Source organism: Ogataea philodendri (assembly GCF_020536065.1).
Source record: "Ogataea philodendri strain CBS6075 chromosome Unknown scaffold7, whole genome shotgun sequence".
Taxonomy (NCBI): Eukaryota; Fungi; Ascomycota; class Pichiomycetes; order Pichiales; family Pichiaceae; genus Ogataea; species Ogataea philodendri.
In genome coordinates, this window is record NW_025763914.1 from 1 (window position 1) to 16,260 (window position 16,260).

Here is a 16,260-nt window from a genome sequence, read left to right on the forward strand (position 1 = left end):
CTTGAAGAGCAAGTCGGAACCCTGACCGTTTTGACCTAATCTGAGTATACCCTAGGTCATCACCCCGAGGATACGGTGTTATTCGATCGGGGATTTTCTTTTCATACTTCTTCCCGAATACTCAGACGCTGGTGGATGGTCGATTGTCAGAAATTCCGGGATCATGGGACCCGGAAGCCATAGCCATATCATGATGAGGGTGGCTTCATCCCCCACATGTGCAAACATACGGTGCTCCTATTTCAGAGTCGCTTATATCTGCGAGCAGCACAATTACTCACGCCAGTTCCGCATCTGGATCCATTGAGAGATTGGGAAAACGCGGACACCTACCTGTCCTGTGCCAATGACATCTCAAATACACCAGATACCCATTGCCCGTGCAACCAGTTCAGATCTCGCCCGTATGATGAGTACGAACGCGCTGCCCCCTTGCGAGGAGCCGCCTGGCCCGTTCCGCCTAATCTTGCGATTAATTGTACTAAACCTCAGAAACCTGAACCGTTGATAGGAATTGCCTTGATAGGGAATGAGCATAGGAACCATTGTGTGCAATTGCTCACGGCTGTCTCCCCTAGTGAAAGAGGAACCCGTTGATGGGGGAAAGATTTTTTTGGGCGGGCTATTCTTTTTAAGCGCTGGGTAACTACCAAGGCTGTGCAAAAGTATCCGTGTGCAGATCAGGTAGCAGGATGCATATTTGTCAATGAGCCTCAGTAGAATAGGGTTATTAGGTAGCCGGTACAAGATGGCAAAACTGGCCGAAGCGTTTTGGAGAAACACGGGGAGAACCAAGTGGGCCCCCCCACCTGGCGACGAGGAAATATTCGGGGATAAAAAAAATTATAGAAAAAATTTGTGTCAAGGTATTGTAAGCTCAAGTATCAGCATGTCTTCGAGAATCGAACAGGTTGCGCTCATAAGTCTTGAGCAGGGGTTTTTAAACACGGGGAATACGCATAGAGGGTCTAAATTGCTGATAAATGGACAATATGCGAAACTCGCGAGCTCTGAGCTAAAGGACATATTTCATGATCCGAGTATTTATTCGTCAATCCAGGAACTTGCAGCGGAATCATCTACGCCACGGCAAATAATCGACCAGGTTGTTGAGAAAAGTATTGAAATTTCAGCAGAGAAGTCGTTTTTGGCTGCAATAGTGCTACTCCAGCTGTTTGTGCAAACTAATTTCACCGGGCCCAAATTTCCACCGGCTGACCAGTTGGGCTGGATCAACGAGCTACAGACCACTAGTCCGAGCATAATAGACCTGTTGACACTTTCTGGTCAACAGCCAAATAGACTGGTCGACTGGCCGCTGTTGCTGGTACTATCACTCAGATACTTTGAAAAATTGACAAAATCCCCAATAAGTCTAGTTGGAGAAAACCAGAGAATCGAGCCAGAAACGGCAGTCAGCGAGTCCAAGATTGTGACATTGGCAGAGGACGATTACCAGGTTGCTGGAGCGTACTGGTGGAGATCAAGAGCGTTGCAGGTGCAACAATCCCTGTACCATGACGAGAATGCCATTTTGTCCACTCTCACCTTCTCTCTTCTTTCTCCCTCAGTGGTGACTGCTTTGGTGGACCAGACGAACCCAAACTTGGTAGTGAACCAGTACATTCTTGTTCTATACCATCTGGAGAAGGCGCGTTCGGCACTGAGCGCAAACGCAGACACACAGGCCACCGAGAGTTTATCCAAGGCCAGATCTACTTCTGGACTCGAATTTGTTCTTACTGGTTGCAAGGCCAAGCGGACCAAGTATCAGGAAAAGGCTGTTGCATCGCTGACTGTTCTTGCACGGTCGCAAGCCAGTTTGCTACGGACAGAGACCGACTCGAGCAATAATCCACAGGAGGTGGCACTGAACGACGACCTGTTTCTTGAGCGTCTTCAGTACGAGAATCTTGGCGACAACGAGGTCTTTGAGACTACGGGTGACGAGAAGCGAGTCAGAATAGACTACTCGAATTTGGACTACCACGAAGATCAGGAGGACAAGTTGCTACCAATTGCTCCGAAAGCAGAAGACATTCCAGCTTCGTTGCAGAACATTGACCCGAACTCGCAGCCTGCGCTTGCGGACCTGGACAACATCCAGCTTCTGCTGCGTCTGGAGACGATACGCGCAAACTCTCCCGCACGCAGTGCTCTGATCAACGAGGAGCTAACGGCGCTGGTGCAACGTGTGCTGTTTTCGCCGGCTGGAAGCGTCAACTGGCTGGTTTATTGCAACGCGCTTTGGCAGCGGTCGTTGCTCGAGTCCGACAAGGCAAAAACAGTCGAGCGTGGAGTGCTGCAACTGTACTCGCTGGTGGAAGAGCTGGGAGTTCATTCGGAGCAGACTGCACGGCTGTTCCCAAAGACCCAGGATGAGGAACAGTTTGCCGAGAAATTTGTGTCGCAAGACGTTTCTGACGAGCTTTCGCTGGTGAACTCTGTTAGAAACAGGTTTGTGTTCCAGCTTCCACTGAACCCGAAATGGAACCTGGACTCGAAACTGGCCGAGAAGCTGGTGGAGCTTGGGTCGCTGAAATCTGCTCTGGAGATCTACGAGCGGCTACATTTGTGGACAGACGCTGCTCTTTGTTACGGATCCATTGGAAACGAGTCCAAGGCCGAGGAGCTGGTGGTGAGGCAGCTGGACGAGTTCCCCAACGACGCCAGAGCGCTGAGTGTCCTTGGAGACATCCGGCAGGACCCTGCTCTGTGGGAGCAGGCGTGGAGCGTGAGCCGGTACGCGAACGCCAAACGGTCGCTTGCCAAGTACTACTACCAGAAACCCGTTGCCGAGCGCGACTACCAGACCATTATCGGCCACCAGTACGACTGTGTCAAGGCCAACCCGCTCAACTTTGAGAACTGGTACTTTTACGGGTGTCTTGGTCTGGAGACCAGCAGTTGGGAGCTGGCAGCCGAAGCGTTCACGCGGTGTGTTGCGTTGGACGAGACCAGCCGGTACTCGTGGTCGAACCTGGCGTCTGCGCTGCTGCGGCTCGACAAGATGAAAGAAGCGTTCACGGCGCTGCAACGGGCCGTCAGCTCGGGCGACACCGAGAAGTCTTCGTGGAAGATCTGGGAGAACTATTTGATTGTGGCGATCAAGCTGGGCCGCTGGGACGAGGTTCTCGTGGCCTCGCGCACGCTGCTCAATACGCGCAAGGAGCTGGACGGCGAAGGATCGTTGGACATTCCTGTGCTAGAGAAATTGGTGGAACTGCTGATTTCGGAGCCGTACAACGAGGACTCGCGGCAGACGCATTTCCAGAAGTCATGTGTGCAGTTTCTGACGCAGGAGGTGCCGTCTGTGGTGAACCACAACTCCAGGGTGTGGCGGGTTGTTGCCAAGGTGGATCTGTGGAGAAAGAAACCGTGGTTGGCGTTGGAGGACTACGAGAAGGCGTACCGGGCAGCCAGCAGTCGGCCGGAGCTCGTGATTGAACAGGAGGCATGGCAGGACGCTGTTGGTGCGTGCGAGGACCTGGTGGCTGCGTACGAGAACTTTGGCTCGCTACCGGGCAAGCACGGCGCCGGCGACGTGGTATGCAAGGACTGGAAGTTTAAAGCACGGTCTACGGTGCGGTCGTTGATGTCGAAGGGAAAAGTCTGGGAAGACACCGAGGAGTACAGCCGCCTGGAAGAGCTCAAGGAGGAGATGAAGGGTAAATAGATAGAAAATCAATTAATGTAGAAAAATGGTAGCAAGCGGAGCAGCTGCGTCGGGACAAACAATCAAGAGCTGGCGCTGTGGATCTTCTTCTTTCTGCGGCGGGTCTTTTCCTTGACGGGGGTTCTCTCCTTTTTGTAACCGACAGGGTCTTTCACGTGTCCGGCTACGGCGATCGAGTCGTAGTCGGTGATGGAAAGTATGAGCGTGAACTTGTTTCTGGCCAAAACCCACAGGTTGTACACAGATCCCGGCAGAACGTCCTCGTTGAACACCTTATCGAGGAACTTGAGCAGGTTGGCCACCGCCAGACGGCTGGCATCCGAGGACTCGACTCTTAGCCCCCACACAAAGATGTAGAAGATCAAAACGTAGAGAGAACCAAGGTTCTTGGCCTCTTTGCACAGCAGCCCGATCACCGCCAAATCGACGTGGGCCGCAAATAGAAGCAGCGGGTACTCGATGTAGCTGACCAGCGGGGTGATCGCCAGAGATAGCGGGTGCTTAGGGAACGCCTCGATGATGCAGTAGTTGGTGAGGTTGAGCAGCGAGTACGCGGCAAAAGGAAGGATCTTGAGCATGTTTGTTGGGGTTGTGAGCCACAGACACGAGTACACCAACAAATGGGTGTTCTCGGACTTGAGGATCTCTGTCAGCGGGACGGTTTGATAATCCATCTGGTGGGCCTTGATCGAGTCGGTGGGGGAGCTCACCAACAGGTCTGGGTCCAAAATGTGTCTTCTGTACACCACCAACGAGTAAGTGACAATCGAACCGGTCAACGACAAGTTGTACCACGGGATCTGGACAAAAATCCATGATTCAGGGGTGATGAACCTGAAAAAGTGCATCACTGCCCCCAAAAACGTGACAAAGTGAGAGAGTATCCATATGTATTGCAAGCTGTCATTTGGGAAGACACCCACGGCTTTACGTGCGATCTGTTTCCAAGGAACCAGCTGCGCGTATTGCCTGGCTTTTTCCACGACTCCGTTCTTCATAATAGCAAATCTTGGAGAGATTTTTGGTCCAGCGGGTGATTTATGGCGGGTAGAAATTAAGTAAGCCGCAAAGTGTCCCGGTATTTACAGGATGTTAGCACAACATAGAGACGGCCGTCTAGTCTTTCAAAAGCGGTGTCTGCTCGTCTGTTGGCTTTGTGTCGGATGGTTTCTTAGGAGCGTCCTTGGCATGATGGCCAATCAGTCCGCGCAACTTCTCGGGGATATCCTCGAACGCGAGGTCGTCGGTGGTCATTGTGACGCTTTCTCCCTTTGAAGCAAGTAGATCTTCCACGGTAATGTGGTCGTCGGAGAATATCTGGAGTTAGTGGCCAATGAATGAGTCAACTTACCTTTAAATGATCGGCTATCAAATGTCTATTCTTGCAGCCGGGACACTGAACCAGAACTGTTCCGGAGTTGTATGCCTGCTTGGACAGAATGTGCGACGACCGCTCGTTGCACTTCTTGCAGGTGAATGCAAGCATGAGCATTGGCTTGTCCATCTTGATTGACGATTGGAGCCTGGCAGGAGCCGCAATCGAAGGAACAGCCAGTCGTGGACGAGCACCCACTATCGAGACCGGTGGGTGTGCAACCGACAGGCCGCGCACGGCAAATAATCTTCCAAAGCGGGCAATTTTCAGCATGGCAACAACGGTGAGGAAAATATTTGAAATAATTTGCAAAAAAATTCTCAAATTATTATGATCTCTCGCTGGACTTTCGTTAGGCGGCTAGCCACCAAGGCAGAGCGCCAGATCGGCTCTATAGGCGAATTTCCACAACTGAACGACCAGCAGTTACTGGAGGCGATCGAAAATGACCCAGACATCGTCAACAACAAAAGTTGGCGAAGGTCGTACTATCACCAGCTGTCGCAGCTTACAGAAGCACTCGACGCCCGTTTCAAAGAGCAGCTCGACAAGAACATGCACAAGATCAAAAGTTATAACGACCGCATCAACACAACTATCGAGAGCCGTATCACGGTCGACATCACCAGAGACAAATTGCGGTTCGAGGATTTCTACCCCAACAAGGTTGTCTCGAAAGCCATCGCAAGCAAGCTAGGGTTCGTGACGACCACCGACTTCCAGAGACGGCTGTTTGCGTTGGCGACCGGGTTCATCAGCACCGTTGCTGTTGGCGAGCCGGGAACCGGGAAAACAAGCTCCTTGTTTGTGCACTCGCTTTTCCTCCGTCGAATGAATGCGCGAGGCGAGGGAATCAACTCGCTTTTGCTGGTGAATTCAGGACAGCAGGCAGCCAAACTCGAACACATGGCTCAGAAGATTTTCAGTGGAATCCTGGAACAAATACCGCGCCAGGGAGCATCGTACAAGGAAATGGCACAGTTTCTGTACAGAGCAGACGAAGCTACCGAAAAGAAACAGATCAACGCATTGATGGAGAATCCGTGTCCGCACGTGTTAGTGTCCACTCCCCAGAGACTGCTGGATCTTTTGTCGACGCGAGGTATGGACTTTCTCAAGGTCCAAAGTCTGGCATACATTGCAGTTGACGATATTGATCACATGATGGAAGTTTCGCTTCCAATTAGCAAGCAACGCAAGACACCGATAATCCAGTTGCTGGATTATGTTCTCAAATTGCAGGATTATAATCGGATCCATAACGAGCCGCATCCGCAGTTGGCGTTCACCACCACGTCGCCAACTCCAAGTGTTTTTCTAGACGAACTTCGCGAGAACACTCAATGGTTTGATTGGAGCAAGTTCCATGAAATGGGCAATTTCCAGGATACACAGATGGCCGCCACGAACCTTGTGCCGAAGAACGTGGTTTTCGGATGTGTACTGGTGCGCTCGCAGCTGAGCAAGAGCAAAAAATTGCGCACAGACTTGATCGATATGAAACCTCCGTTGTATCCCGAAAGAATGGACTGGGAATACGCAGCAACTGGCGAGCCGAAGTTTCTTGAATACTGGAAGCACAAACGGTCGCACATGAGCAAAGACATTGTTGATGGAGAACTGCAGGTGCTGATTTCCGGAGTTCTCAAGCTTTTCAAGAAGAAAAAGGACGATTACCCTGGCAGAGTCTTGATGGTCGTGTCCGATGAGACGAGTGTTTTGAAAACACAGAAGATGCTCGAGAAACTGAAAAGACCGGTGATTGTGTATAGCGGCCAGGACCTGGAAGACACCCCGAACAGCTGTTTGATAGTTGCCAACGGCAAGAGTGTGGCAGGAATCGGGTTCAAAAACATCAACACCATGATGGTTCTAGGTCTAGACGTGGTCAGGGATATTCACCGTTTTGTTCATCTTGCCGGACGGTTCAGAAACGCGGCTGGTTTGGTCAGTTCTGATCTGTATGGGGTCGTTGACGACGATAAATACCCGGTGAACAAGATGATTCTTCTTGCTCCAGATCTCGCGACGGGTAGCGAGGAAAGAAATCAGATCTCGCGTCTGAGTTTGCGCGGAGGCCTAGTTCAATGGACGCCGGTGGTGGGCATTCGCGAGAAATGAACATGTAAATATGTATAATAGTCGATAGAAAGATTAATTTTTCACGAGTCCTGGATACTCTGCTTCATTTTCTCCACAAGCTGTTTACGAGTTGGCGGTTTCTCTGGACGGTCGATCTCGATTTCGTCCATGTTCGACTGGGTGTCCTTCCAGACGAGCGATTGGATGGTTTGCTCAACCTGTTTGCACGTTTTTTCGATTTTTTCGATGGTTTCTGTGTCGTTTCTGATCTTTTCCTCGATTTTAAGGATCAACCCTTCTCTGGACTGATGCAAGCGGTAGCTGTTGAGCAGATGGTGGAGGTTGATCAGAATGATACGGATATGCTCGATTTTGGTCTGTGCAACGGTGGGGTTTTTCGCAAGGAGTCCGGTGAACTCGAGAAAGTTCAACAGTAGAGACTTTGTCATTTTCTTGAGCTCTTCAATACGGTCCTGCGTGAACGTTTCTTCTTCGACTCCCTTGGCCTCGTCGTACAACTGCTGGATTCCGGACTCCTCAAGCGTGATGAATTTGTCCTCAAAGTTCCAGATATCGCCGAACGACCGGTACTGGGGCTTGTTTGGGGGAAGAGGAGGAACAAGGAACTTTAGGTCTTTTGTGTCAGCAAGAACGGTTTCGGCATCAGCACCGTGCGATTGGCGGATCTCTTCCGCACGCTTGACGTTTTCGGCGGTAAAAAACTGCAAATACGGCGGAGGCGGCGGGTAAAGCGAAGATATCAAATCGGACATTATTGAAAAGAGAGTTTAAAAAACAAGTTGAATTTATAATTATTTTTTTCTCTTGTTTAAGATTGTTGCCTTCAGAAAATGGCCGACCAAATGGACGTTGATTTGCCCGCCCCCGCTGCTCAGCAGCAGAAGAAGAAGCGGTTCGAGGTGAAGAAGTGGACTGCCGTCGCGTTCTGGACCTGGGACCAGAACAACGAGACATGTGCCATTTGCAGAAACCATTTGATGGAACCGTGTATTGACTGCGGTAACAACCCTAACTTCGCGGCCAACTCGAGATCCGCCACACATATCAAGTGCCCGCGCGCGGTGGGGGTGTGCAACCACTCGTTCCACCTGCATTGCATCGACACATGGATCCAGAAGCGGAACTCGTGTCCGTTGGACAATTCGGACTGGGCCATCAAGGACGTGCTCAAAGATTAAGCCGAATGTTACGTCTATGTGAATTATACTTGCTCCACGGTCTGCACAGAGACCACCTTGTCTGACGGGTCGACATCGAACGAGTCGTACAGACTCGACCGTGGGTCCGGGTCCTCGATCGACCCGTACAACGTTTTCGAGTTGGGCGAGTCTGTTGATTTGCGCCACAGCTGCGCAGCCACGCCCACAGATCCGACAATATCCAGTACCAACACCGTCGCCATCCACGAGATCGAGTTAAATAGGTATACGAATTTCCAAGACGCGATAGTTGCCACCAACATCGCAAGTGTTTCTCCCAGAATCTGGTAGGGCAGTTCGCCCATGAAATAGACGTTGTAGCACTCGGCGAGCTTGGTGAGCACTACGACTCCGAAGCTGACGAGCTGGAGCGTGGGGTTTGCGTGGAAAGTGGGGGCATGCTCCGCGTGGAGGATGGGACTCGCGTTTGACGGAACAGGTGACACGGCGAGCAGCGCCGCCAGCACGGGCGCCGTCTGGGGCTTCATCTTGTGCAGGAACCCGCCGTGAGCGTTTGGGCTGGCTGTCTCGTAGATGGGCATCACCTCTTCCACCGTGCCCGGTCTCGCAGGGATGGAGCTCGGGGTGAAAACAAACCTGTTCCGGTGGGGCAGATAAAACTCGGATGTCTCGCTGGCGGTGCCACAACGGCGCTGCCCCCGCTGCAAGAACATCGAGAGCAAGATGACACCCAGCAACGCCCGCAACATCATAAGGGCGGCGTATTCAGGATCGGCCTGGTACACGGCGGAGATTATGTCGTTGGTGATGTCGAGAAACGAGCACGCCACGCACAGCAGGTTGGCCGGGTACGGCACGGTCCATATTCGCACGACAGGCGACACGGCAAACACGGCCGCGTTGACCAGTTGTGCAATCTCACGGAAAAGCATCTGGATAAACAATCTGGTGCTGACACATTTTTATTTAGGTGTGGCCATCATGAAATTTCTGTCAGATAAGCGTATCTCTTATCTTTTCGCATAATCGTGCATCCCCACCTAAATTGGTTGCCAATTTGCGATGCGTGTGGGAGACTCGCGTTCTGGCGATTGGCGGGTATTGGGAGGTGGATAATACTGCTGTAATTGGATGGTTGCGTTGTTTCTGTGCAGCAGATGTTTGCTACTTGGTTAGGAAACGATGTTAGCTTAGGTATCGTGTTTTTGGTGTCCATGTACAACCCGGCTAGGTTGCGGGGGGATCAAGCGTGTACGTCTCCCACCCATAACCGCTTCTGGTGTTTTGTGTGGTGCTCTCCCACATGTTCGACTGGTGGCTAGTGCATCTTCCAGAAAACACACCTCCGCCACGGGCGCCGGGTAACAAAAACTTTGCCTGTTTATATTTTTAATTACACTCTTCGCTGTTTATTGCCACCATGGATGAGACATTAATTCAGACCATCAACAAGCTCCAGGACGCTCTGGCCCCTCTGGGCTCTGGATCGACGTCTCCTGTTGATCTTCCGCAGATCACCGTTGTGGGGTCGCAGTCGTCGGGAAAGAGTTCCGTGCTGGAGAACATTGTTGGCCGGGAGTTCCTCCCACGAGGAACAGGAATCGTCACCAGACGTCCGCTGATCCTGCAATTGATCAACAAGCGTAACAATGCGGCCAAATCTGCGGCCAGCGACCTCATTGACATCCAAACCACCGACTCCCAAGGAAACAAGACAGAGAACAACGCGGATGAATGGGGAGAGTTTCTGCATCTACCGGGCAAGAAGTTCTACAACTTTGACGACATCCGTCAGGAGATCGTGAGAGAGACCGAAGCAAAGACGGGAAAAAACGCGGGTATTAGCTCGGTTCCTATCAATTTGCGGATCTATTCTCCACACGTTTTGACCTTGACGCTTGTTGATTTGCCGGGACTGACCAAAGTTCCTGTTGGAGACCAGCCGAAGGATATTGAGAAACAGATTCGTGAGATGATCATGAAGTTCATTTCGAAACCAAACGCGATCATTTTGGCCGTCAATGCTGCCAATCAGGATCTGGCCAATAGTGACGGTTTGAAGCTGGCCAGAGAGGTCGACCCTGAAGGACTCAGAACCATTGGTGTTTTGACCAAGGTCGATTTGATGGACCAAGGAACCGACGTTATTGACATTCTGGCAGGCAGAGTCATCCCATTGCGGTCCGGATACGTCCCGGTCATTAATAGAGGACAAAAGGATATTGAGAACCACAAGACCATCAGAGAGGCTCTGAACGACGAAAGAAGATTCTTCGAGAACCACCCATCCTATAGCAGCAAGGCTCACTACTGCGGTACGCCATACCTGGCCAAGAAGCTGAACGCCATTTTGCTCAACCATATCAGAACAACTTTGCCAGAGATCAAGGCCAGAATCGAGACCGCATTGAAGAAATACCAGCAGGAACTCGCTGCTCTGGGGCCGGAGATGGCAGAGACGCCTAGCTCGATCGTGCTCAGCGTGATCACCGACTTCTGCAACGACTACACTGGAATTTTGGACGGTCAAACCAAAGACATCTCTTCGAACGAGCTGAGCGGAGGTGCCAGAATCAGCTTTGTTTTCCACGAGATCTTTAAAAACGGAGTCTACGCTCTGGACCCATTCGACCAGATCAAGGACGCCGATATCAGAACCATCATGTACAACTCGTCTGGATCTGCTCCTTCTCTGTTTGTTGGCACGCAGGCTTTCGAGGTTCTGGTCAAACAACAGATCCATAGATTCCAGGACCCTTCGTTGAGATGTATCACGCTTGTTTTCGACGAACTGGTGCGTATTCTGTCCCAGATCCTTGCACAACCGGAGTATGCTAGATATCCAGGTTTGAAAGAGCAGATCTCCCAGATTTTCATCCAGTACCTAAGAGAGTCTGTGATTCCTACAAACGGGTTTGTGGAGGACATCATCAAGTCCGAGCAGACTTACATCAATACAGCACACCCTGACTTGCTCAAGGGATCTCAGGCATTGGCCATGGTGCAAGAAAAGATGCATCCAACTGTTCACGTTGATCCAAAGACCGGCAAGCCGCTGCCTAATCAGGCAGCCACCTCTGCGCCACCTGTTTCCGAGGAGGACAAGACTGGCTCCTTCTTTGGCGGGTTCTTCTCTTCAAAGAACAAAAAAAGATTGGCTGCCATGGAAGCTCCACCAAACATCTTGAAGGCCTCTGGCCAGATGACCGACCGTGAGCAACAGGAGACCGAGGTGATCAAGCTTTTGATCCAGTCGTACTTTGGAATTGTGAAGCGTACCGTTGCGGATCTTGTTCCAAAGGCGGTCATGTTGAAGCTGATCCAGCAGTCCAAGAACGACATCCAAAAGGTGCTATTGGAGAAACTTTACGGAAACAGGGACCTCGACTCGCTCGTTAAGGAGAACGAGATCACTGTTGCTAGAAGAAAGGAGTGCAAGAAGATGGTTGAGGTGCTCAGACACGCTTCCGAGATTGTGTCTACTGTTTAGATTTGGGTGTTCTGTGTGTGTTGCACACGACCCTTTTTTATAATGCAAGATATTTTTCCCAAAAAACTGAGTAAATTAAAGTGGCAAACGTTGGAGCTAAGAGATTTAGTTATCTGACACGGTATTTGGACACGGCGAGCCGCTGAGAGTAAAATTGATGTCCGCGATACGAATTGGCCGGGTTTTCCCCGCCAGAAATATGCCGTTTCTACGACGTGGTGCGGCATGTTTGTTTAACAGAGGGTTGGCTACAACGACCAAGATCTCTTCTTATAGACCCATTAGCATTCCCAGCAGCCGTATACTGCAGACTCTAATTCCCCGTGGACCGGTTTCTTTTGTTCGGTTCAATTCGTCGAAGAAATACAACGATAATGGAGATCGGGAATTGACCGACGAGGAGGCAGAAGAGCTGCTTTCGGAGCTGAAAAAGATCTGGAACAACAAGGAGCTCGACACAGAGACCATCAAGGAACAGTACAAGAAGATTTTCGACAAGTACGAGATCGGCGGGTTGATTTCTCCGTCGTCTTCAAAAATGATCAATACGATCTTGACAGACTCCTCGGCCACGAGGGCTGGCGAGAAAATGGAGAACGTTCAGAACTATCACAAGGCGTTGATGGACTACCATTTGGACAAGCAGGACAGGTTTGATTTCAAGGATAAAGAGAACGGGATGTTCAATAGCAAATTTGGGCCGTCCAACGGTCAAACTCCGCCGGGAATTCCTCCAGGGTCGCCGTTGCGGCCGGACGTGATGTTGTTGGTGTTTTCGATGGGACTGTTAACATTCTATGTTTTGTCACTCGAGTCCAACGAGAGAGAGATCACGTGGCAGGATTTCCGCACCTCGTTGTTGGACAAGGGGTATGTTGAGAAACTGATTGTGGTGAACAACAACCTTGTTCGTGTGATCATGAACGAGTTGGGGAAGAACCAGCCTGTTCATGATTCGAGAACCGAGTACTACTTCACAATTGGTTCTGTGCAGAATTTTGAGGAGAAGTTGAAACATGCACAGGAAGAAAACAACGTTCCTGAGGATTTGAGACTTCCTGTGATGTATGTTCAGAACGCTTCGTTTTTCAAAGCATTCTACAACATCTTGCCAACGCTGTTGTTGTTTGGATTCATTATTTGGTCGTCGAGAAAGCTGCTGAGTAGTTCTCAAGGACTTGGAAACGGACTGTTTGGCAACAACGCCAAGCAGTTCAAGAGATTCAATGCGGAAAAGAGCGTCAAGATCAAATTCGACGACGTGGCTGGATGCGACGAGGCCAAGGAGGAGATCATGGAGTTTGTCAAGTTTTTGAAGAGCCCAGAGAAGTACGAGCGTTTGGGAGCCAAGATCCCAAGAGGAGCCATTCTGACCGGTCCCCCAGGAACTGGTAAGACGATGCTGGCCAAGGCGACTGCTGGAGAGGCCGGTGTTCCGTTCTACAGTGTTTCTGGCTCGGAGTTTGTGGAGATGTTTGTTGGTGTTGGTGCTTCCAGAGTTCGGGAGCTGTTCAAGACTGCAAGAGAAAACGCACCTTCTATCATTTTCGTGGACGAGATCGACGCCATTGGAAAGTCGCGTTCCAAGGGCCGTGCTGCCGGTAGCAACGACGAGAGAGAAAACACGTTGAACCAGCTGTTGGTCGAGATGGATGGATTTTCCACGTCTGACTACGTTGTTGTTCTGGCCGGTACAAACAGAGCAGACGTTTTGGACTCTGCTTTGTTGAGACCAGGAAGATTCGACAGAAAGGTCTACTTGGACAACCCGGAGCTTTCTGGCCGTAAGGAGATCTTTGCTGTTCATCTGCGCAGTCTGAAGCTGAAGGACGATGTTGATCTTGAGGATCTGAAGGGACGACTGGCCACGATGACGCCTGGATTTTCCGGAGCAGACATCGCCAACTGCTGTAACGAGGCTGCGCTGATTGCTGCGCGTCACGGCGAGGCGTTTGTGGACGTTCACGACTTTGAACAGGCCATTGAGCGTGTGATTGCCGGTCTGGAGAAGAAGAGCAAGCTGTTGTCTCCGGACGAGAAGCGGATCGTTGCGTACCATGAGGCTGGCCATGCTATTTGCGGCTGGTTCCTGGAGTACGCCGATCCGTTGCTCAAGGTGTCGATTGTGCCTCGTGGGCAGGGAGCCTTGGGATATGCGCAGTATCTGCCACCGGACATTTATCTGTACAGCACACAGAAACTGCTGGATCGTATGACCATGACGCTTGGAGGAAGGGTGTCTGAGGAGCTGCACTTCAACTCTGTCACGAGCGGTGGATCTGACGATTTCGAGAAGGTGACGAATCTTGCGCAGAAGATGGTGTTGGAGTGCGGGATGTCTCCGAAAGTGGGGCTTGTGAACTACAACATTGACCGGGGCAACGACATGACCAAGCCGTTCAGCGACCGCACCTCGACGCTGATCGACTCGGAGATCCACCGGCTGGTGGAGGAGTGCTACGAGCGGTGCAAGAACCTCTTGACGGAGAAGAGCAAGGAGGTGGGGCTTGTTGCAGAGGAGCTGCTGGCCAAAGAGGTGATTACCAGAGAGGACATGATTCGGTTGCTGGGCAAGAGACCGTTTGCCAACAGAAACGACGCTTTTGACAAGTATCTTGCCGAGAAGGAGGAGCGCGGCGAGCAGGCCGCATCATAGTCAATAGCCAATTATATATATCACATCTGTCTATAGTATGCTAGAGGTTTGAGACTCTGTTTCTAGTAGTCGCCGTACAGGGCCACGTTGAAGCCGACTCCTGGCACGTTGGGCTGCGACGACAACGGCAGCTGGTAGTAGAGGTTGCAGTCTGCTGCGGAGCCGACCTTGTAGAGCAGGCCTATGGCGACGCCCGACCGCAGGCTGGACGCCTGGGCGAGCTGGGCCGGGTCCGAGGTGACCTGGCCCCCGTTGAGGTCGAAGTAGAGTCTCAATGGGTTTGTAGGCTTGACAAACAGCAATCTGGACAAAAGACGCACTTTGTAGGTGATGTACGAGGTTCCGCCAAAACGGCCCTGTTGCTGGCCCGGATAGCCCAGGGTTCCGTGGCCCAGCACGTCCAGATAGAACTTGTCGTGGTAATGGATGGTTTTTGACCGGGACAGGTTGATGATGTGGCCAAGACCGGCGGAAACGTCCAGGGTGAGATTGTTCTTGAGCACCGACCTGACCAGCTGGAGCGACGACTCCACTTTGACGAACTTCTCCGGGCTGGTGTTGGAGAGACCCGTGACCTCGTTTTTCAGTGACCATTGGAACCCGTTGACCGGGAGAGTGTTTTTGGACGAGGGAAGGAACTGGAGGTTTCCGGCCGCGAGCGAGAGCAGCAGGGATTCCTTGAGGTGGTCGCCCGCGTAGGTTTTGATCTCGTCGCTGGCCCCGTCCTTGACACGAAGCGTGGTACGTTTCACCAAAGAAACGGCCGCGGACGCGGACGCAGACAGGTTTGGCAGCAGTTTGATTTTCTCCATTCCAAACGTTCCAGAAGAGACCCACTGCTGGTCGGACTGGAACTTTGTGTCGTTGGAGCTGGAAACAAACCCGTTGGCAAATAGTCGCAGCGACGGGTCCACGAGAGGGGCCTTGTACAGCACGTTGAGCAGGCGCAGCGGGGCGTCCGGGACGAGGCTGGCAAGCGACGACACGTTGAGCAGCTCGGCGTTGCCGAAGGTGTTGTGGTTGAGGTAATTGAGCATCAACTGGTTGCCCTCTGGGGTGTAAACAGAGCCCAAGGTGGTGTGGGCGAGTTTTGCCGGGACGAGGTTGAAGTTGGCCGCGAGTCCCAACGGGGTGTCGGGCACGGACGGGTCGGGCACCACGGCCACCGACACGGTGTCGAAACAGTTGGTGAGCGCGAGGTTGGCCAACGAGGCCTGGCATCGCGTGGTGAGCTGGTTGACGGTGAGGTCTGCCGAATTGAGCAGCGGCGCCAACAGCTTGGAGAAGAAGTTGTCGGAGAACTGGTCGCCGCCGGCCACCGACACAGCCTTGAGGTTGACTCCTGCGGTGGCGTTGTTGAGGAGCACTTCTGACGGAGAAGACATGGAAAAACAAGAGAAAAAGATATTTTTGTGGGGGGTGTTTTATCAGCGACGCGGCGGGCTGGCGATGGGAACAGGTCGTGGGGGAGGAGATGGTAACACACTGTTGCTGTCGTATACTCTCCTCCTGGCACGTCTTTGTCTGCTGGCACATCTTTCTTGCTGGTACGCCTCCCTCTCGCATATGGTCTCCCCCACTAACTACTCTACGTCCTTCGGGACATTTGGTCAATCGAAAAAATACAGAGAAGATTAGCATGGCCCCTGCATAAGGATGACACGCTTTACAAAGAGATCTTTACGTTTTTTTTGCCTCTCGTTCATCCCGCCATCGCAAACACCTCTGTGCCCCCACTTTGGCGACCATCACCTCGTCCCAGTCGCAAATAACCCCATCGGGGCCCCCATTGGTGCAGGT

General features: G+C 51.8%; 13 protein-coding genes across 13 annotated transcripts; 6 read left to right on the plus strand and 7 right to left on the minus strand.

Moving 5' to 3' along the window:
• Window positions 1-748: 748 nt before the first annotated feature.
• OGAPHI_002772 (uncharacterized protein) lies at window positions 749-3,676 on the plus strand (the record flags this gene model as incomplete). The annotated part of the gene is made up of 1 exon (XM_046203678.1): window positions 749-3,676. The coding sequence occupies one exon, from the start codon at window positions 749-751 to the stop codon at window positions 3,674-3,676; it is 2,928 nt and encodes a 975-aa protein (XP_046061935.1).
• Window positions 3,677-3,738: 62 nt separating this feature from the next.
• On the minus strand, window positions 3,739-4,674 carry OGAPHI_002773 (uncharacterized protein; the record flags this gene model as incomplete). Its single annotated transcript, XM_046203679.1, has 1 exon — window positions 3,739-4,674. The coding sequence occupies one exon, from the start codon at window positions 4,672-4,674 to the stop codon at window positions 3,739-3,741; it is 936 nt and encodes a 311-aa protein (XP_046061936.1).
• A 707-nt stretch (window positions 4,675-5,381) lies between these two features.
• Window positions 5,382-7,172, plus strand: OGAPHI_002774 (uncharacterized protein; the record flags this gene model as incomplete). Its single annotated transcript, XM_046203680.1, has 1 exon — window positions 5,382-7,172. One exon carries the CDS (start codon window positions 5,382-5,384, stop codon window positions 7,170-7,172), a length of 1,791 nt encoding a protein of 596 aa, XP_046061937.1.
• Window positions 7,173-7,213: 41 nt separating this feature from the next.
• On the minus strand, window positions 7,214-7,906 carry OGAPHI_002775 (uncharacterized protein; the record flags this gene model as incomplete). The annotated part of the gene is made up of 1 exon (XM_046203681.1): window positions 7,214-7,906. One exon carries the CDS (start codon window positions 7,904-7,906, stop codon window positions 7,214-7,216), a length of 693 nt encoding a protein of 230 aa, XP_046061938.1.
• A 78-nt stretch (window positions 7,907-7,984) lies between these two features.
• Window positions 7,985-9,315, plus strand: OGAPHI_002776 (uncharacterized protein; the record flags this gene model as incomplete). The annotated part of the gene is made up of 3 exons (XM_046203682.1): window positions 7,985-8,153; window positions 8,382-8,640; window positions 8,865-9,315. The coding sequence occupies 3 exons, from the start codon at window positions 7,985-7,987 to the stop codon at window positions 9,313-9,315; spliced, it is 879 nt and encodes a 292-aa protein (XP_046061939.1).
• Window positions 8,356-9,246, minus strand: OGAPHI_002777 (uncharacterized protein; the record flags this gene model as incomplete). The annotated part of the gene is made up of 1 exon (XM_046203683.1): window positions 8,356-9,246. The coding sequence occupies one exon, from the start codon at window positions 9,244-9,246 to the stop codon at window positions 8,356-8,358; it is 891 nt and encodes a 296-aa protein (XP_046061940.1).
• Window positions 9,316-9,734: 419 nt separating the features above from the next.
• OGAPHI_002778 (uncharacterized protein) lies at window positions 9,735-11,804 on the plus strand (the record flags this gene model as incomplete). Its single annotated transcript, XM_046203685.1, has 1 exon — window positions 9,735-11,804. One exon carries the CDS (start codon window positions 9,735-9,737, stop codon window positions 11,802-11,804), a length of 2,070 nt encoding a protein of 689 aa, XP_046061941.1.
• On the minus strand, window positions 10,068-11,057 carry OGAPHI_002779 (uncharacterized protein; the record flags this gene model as incomplete). Its single annotated transcript, XM_046203686.1, has 1 exon — window positions 10,068-11,057. The coding sequence occupies one exon, from the start codon at window positions 11,055-11,057 to the stop codon at window positions 10,068-10,070; it is 990 nt and encodes a 329-aa protein (XP_046061942.1).
• On the minus strand, window positions 11,378-11,623 carry OGAPHI_002780 (uncharacterized protein; the record flags this gene model as incomplete). The annotated part of the gene is made up of 1 exon (XM_046203687.1): window positions 11,378-11,623. The coding sequence occupies one exon, from the start codon at window positions 11,621-11,623 to the stop codon at window positions 11,378-11,380; it is 246 nt and encodes an 81-aa protein (XP_046061943.1).
• A 199-nt stretch (window positions 11,805-12,003) lies between the features above and the next one.
• Window positions 12,004-14,460, plus strand: OGAPHI_002781 (uncharacterized protein; the record flags this gene model as incomplete). The annotated part of the gene is made up of 1 exon (XM_046203688.1): window positions 12,004-14,460. One exon carries the CDS (start codon window positions 12,004-12,006, stop codon window positions 14,458-14,460), a length of 2,457 nt encoding a protein of 818 aa, XP_046061944.1.
• On the minus strand, window positions 12,610-13,875 carry OGAPHI_002782 (uncharacterized protein; the record flags this gene model as incomplete). The annotated part of the gene is made up of 1 exon (XM_046203689.1): window positions 12,610-13,875. One exon carries the CDS (start codon window positions 13,873-13,875, stop codon window positions 12,610-12,612), a length of 1,266 nt encoding a protein of 421 aa, XP_046061945.1.
• Window positions 14,461-14,522: 62 nt separating the features above from the next.
• On the minus strand, window positions 14,523-15,845 carry OGAPHI_002783 (uncharacterized protein; the record flags this gene model as incomplete). Its single annotated transcript, XM_046203690.1, has 1 exon — window positions 14,523-15,845. One exon carries the CDS (start codon window positions 15,843-15,845, stop codon window positions 14,523-14,525), a length of 1,323 nt encoding a protein of 440 aa, XP_046061946.1.
• On the plus strand, window positions 14,887-16,098 carry OGAPHI_002784 (uncharacterized protein; the record flags this gene model as incomplete). The annotated part of the gene is made up of 3 exons (XM_046203691.1): window positions 14,887-15,104; window positions 15,198-15,485; window positions 15,564-16,098. 3 exons carry the CDS (start codon window positions 14,887-14,889, stop codon window positions 16,096-16,098), a joined length of 1,041 nt encoding a protein of 346 aa, XP_046061947.1.
• Window positions 16,099-16,260: the final 162 nt, after the last annotated feature.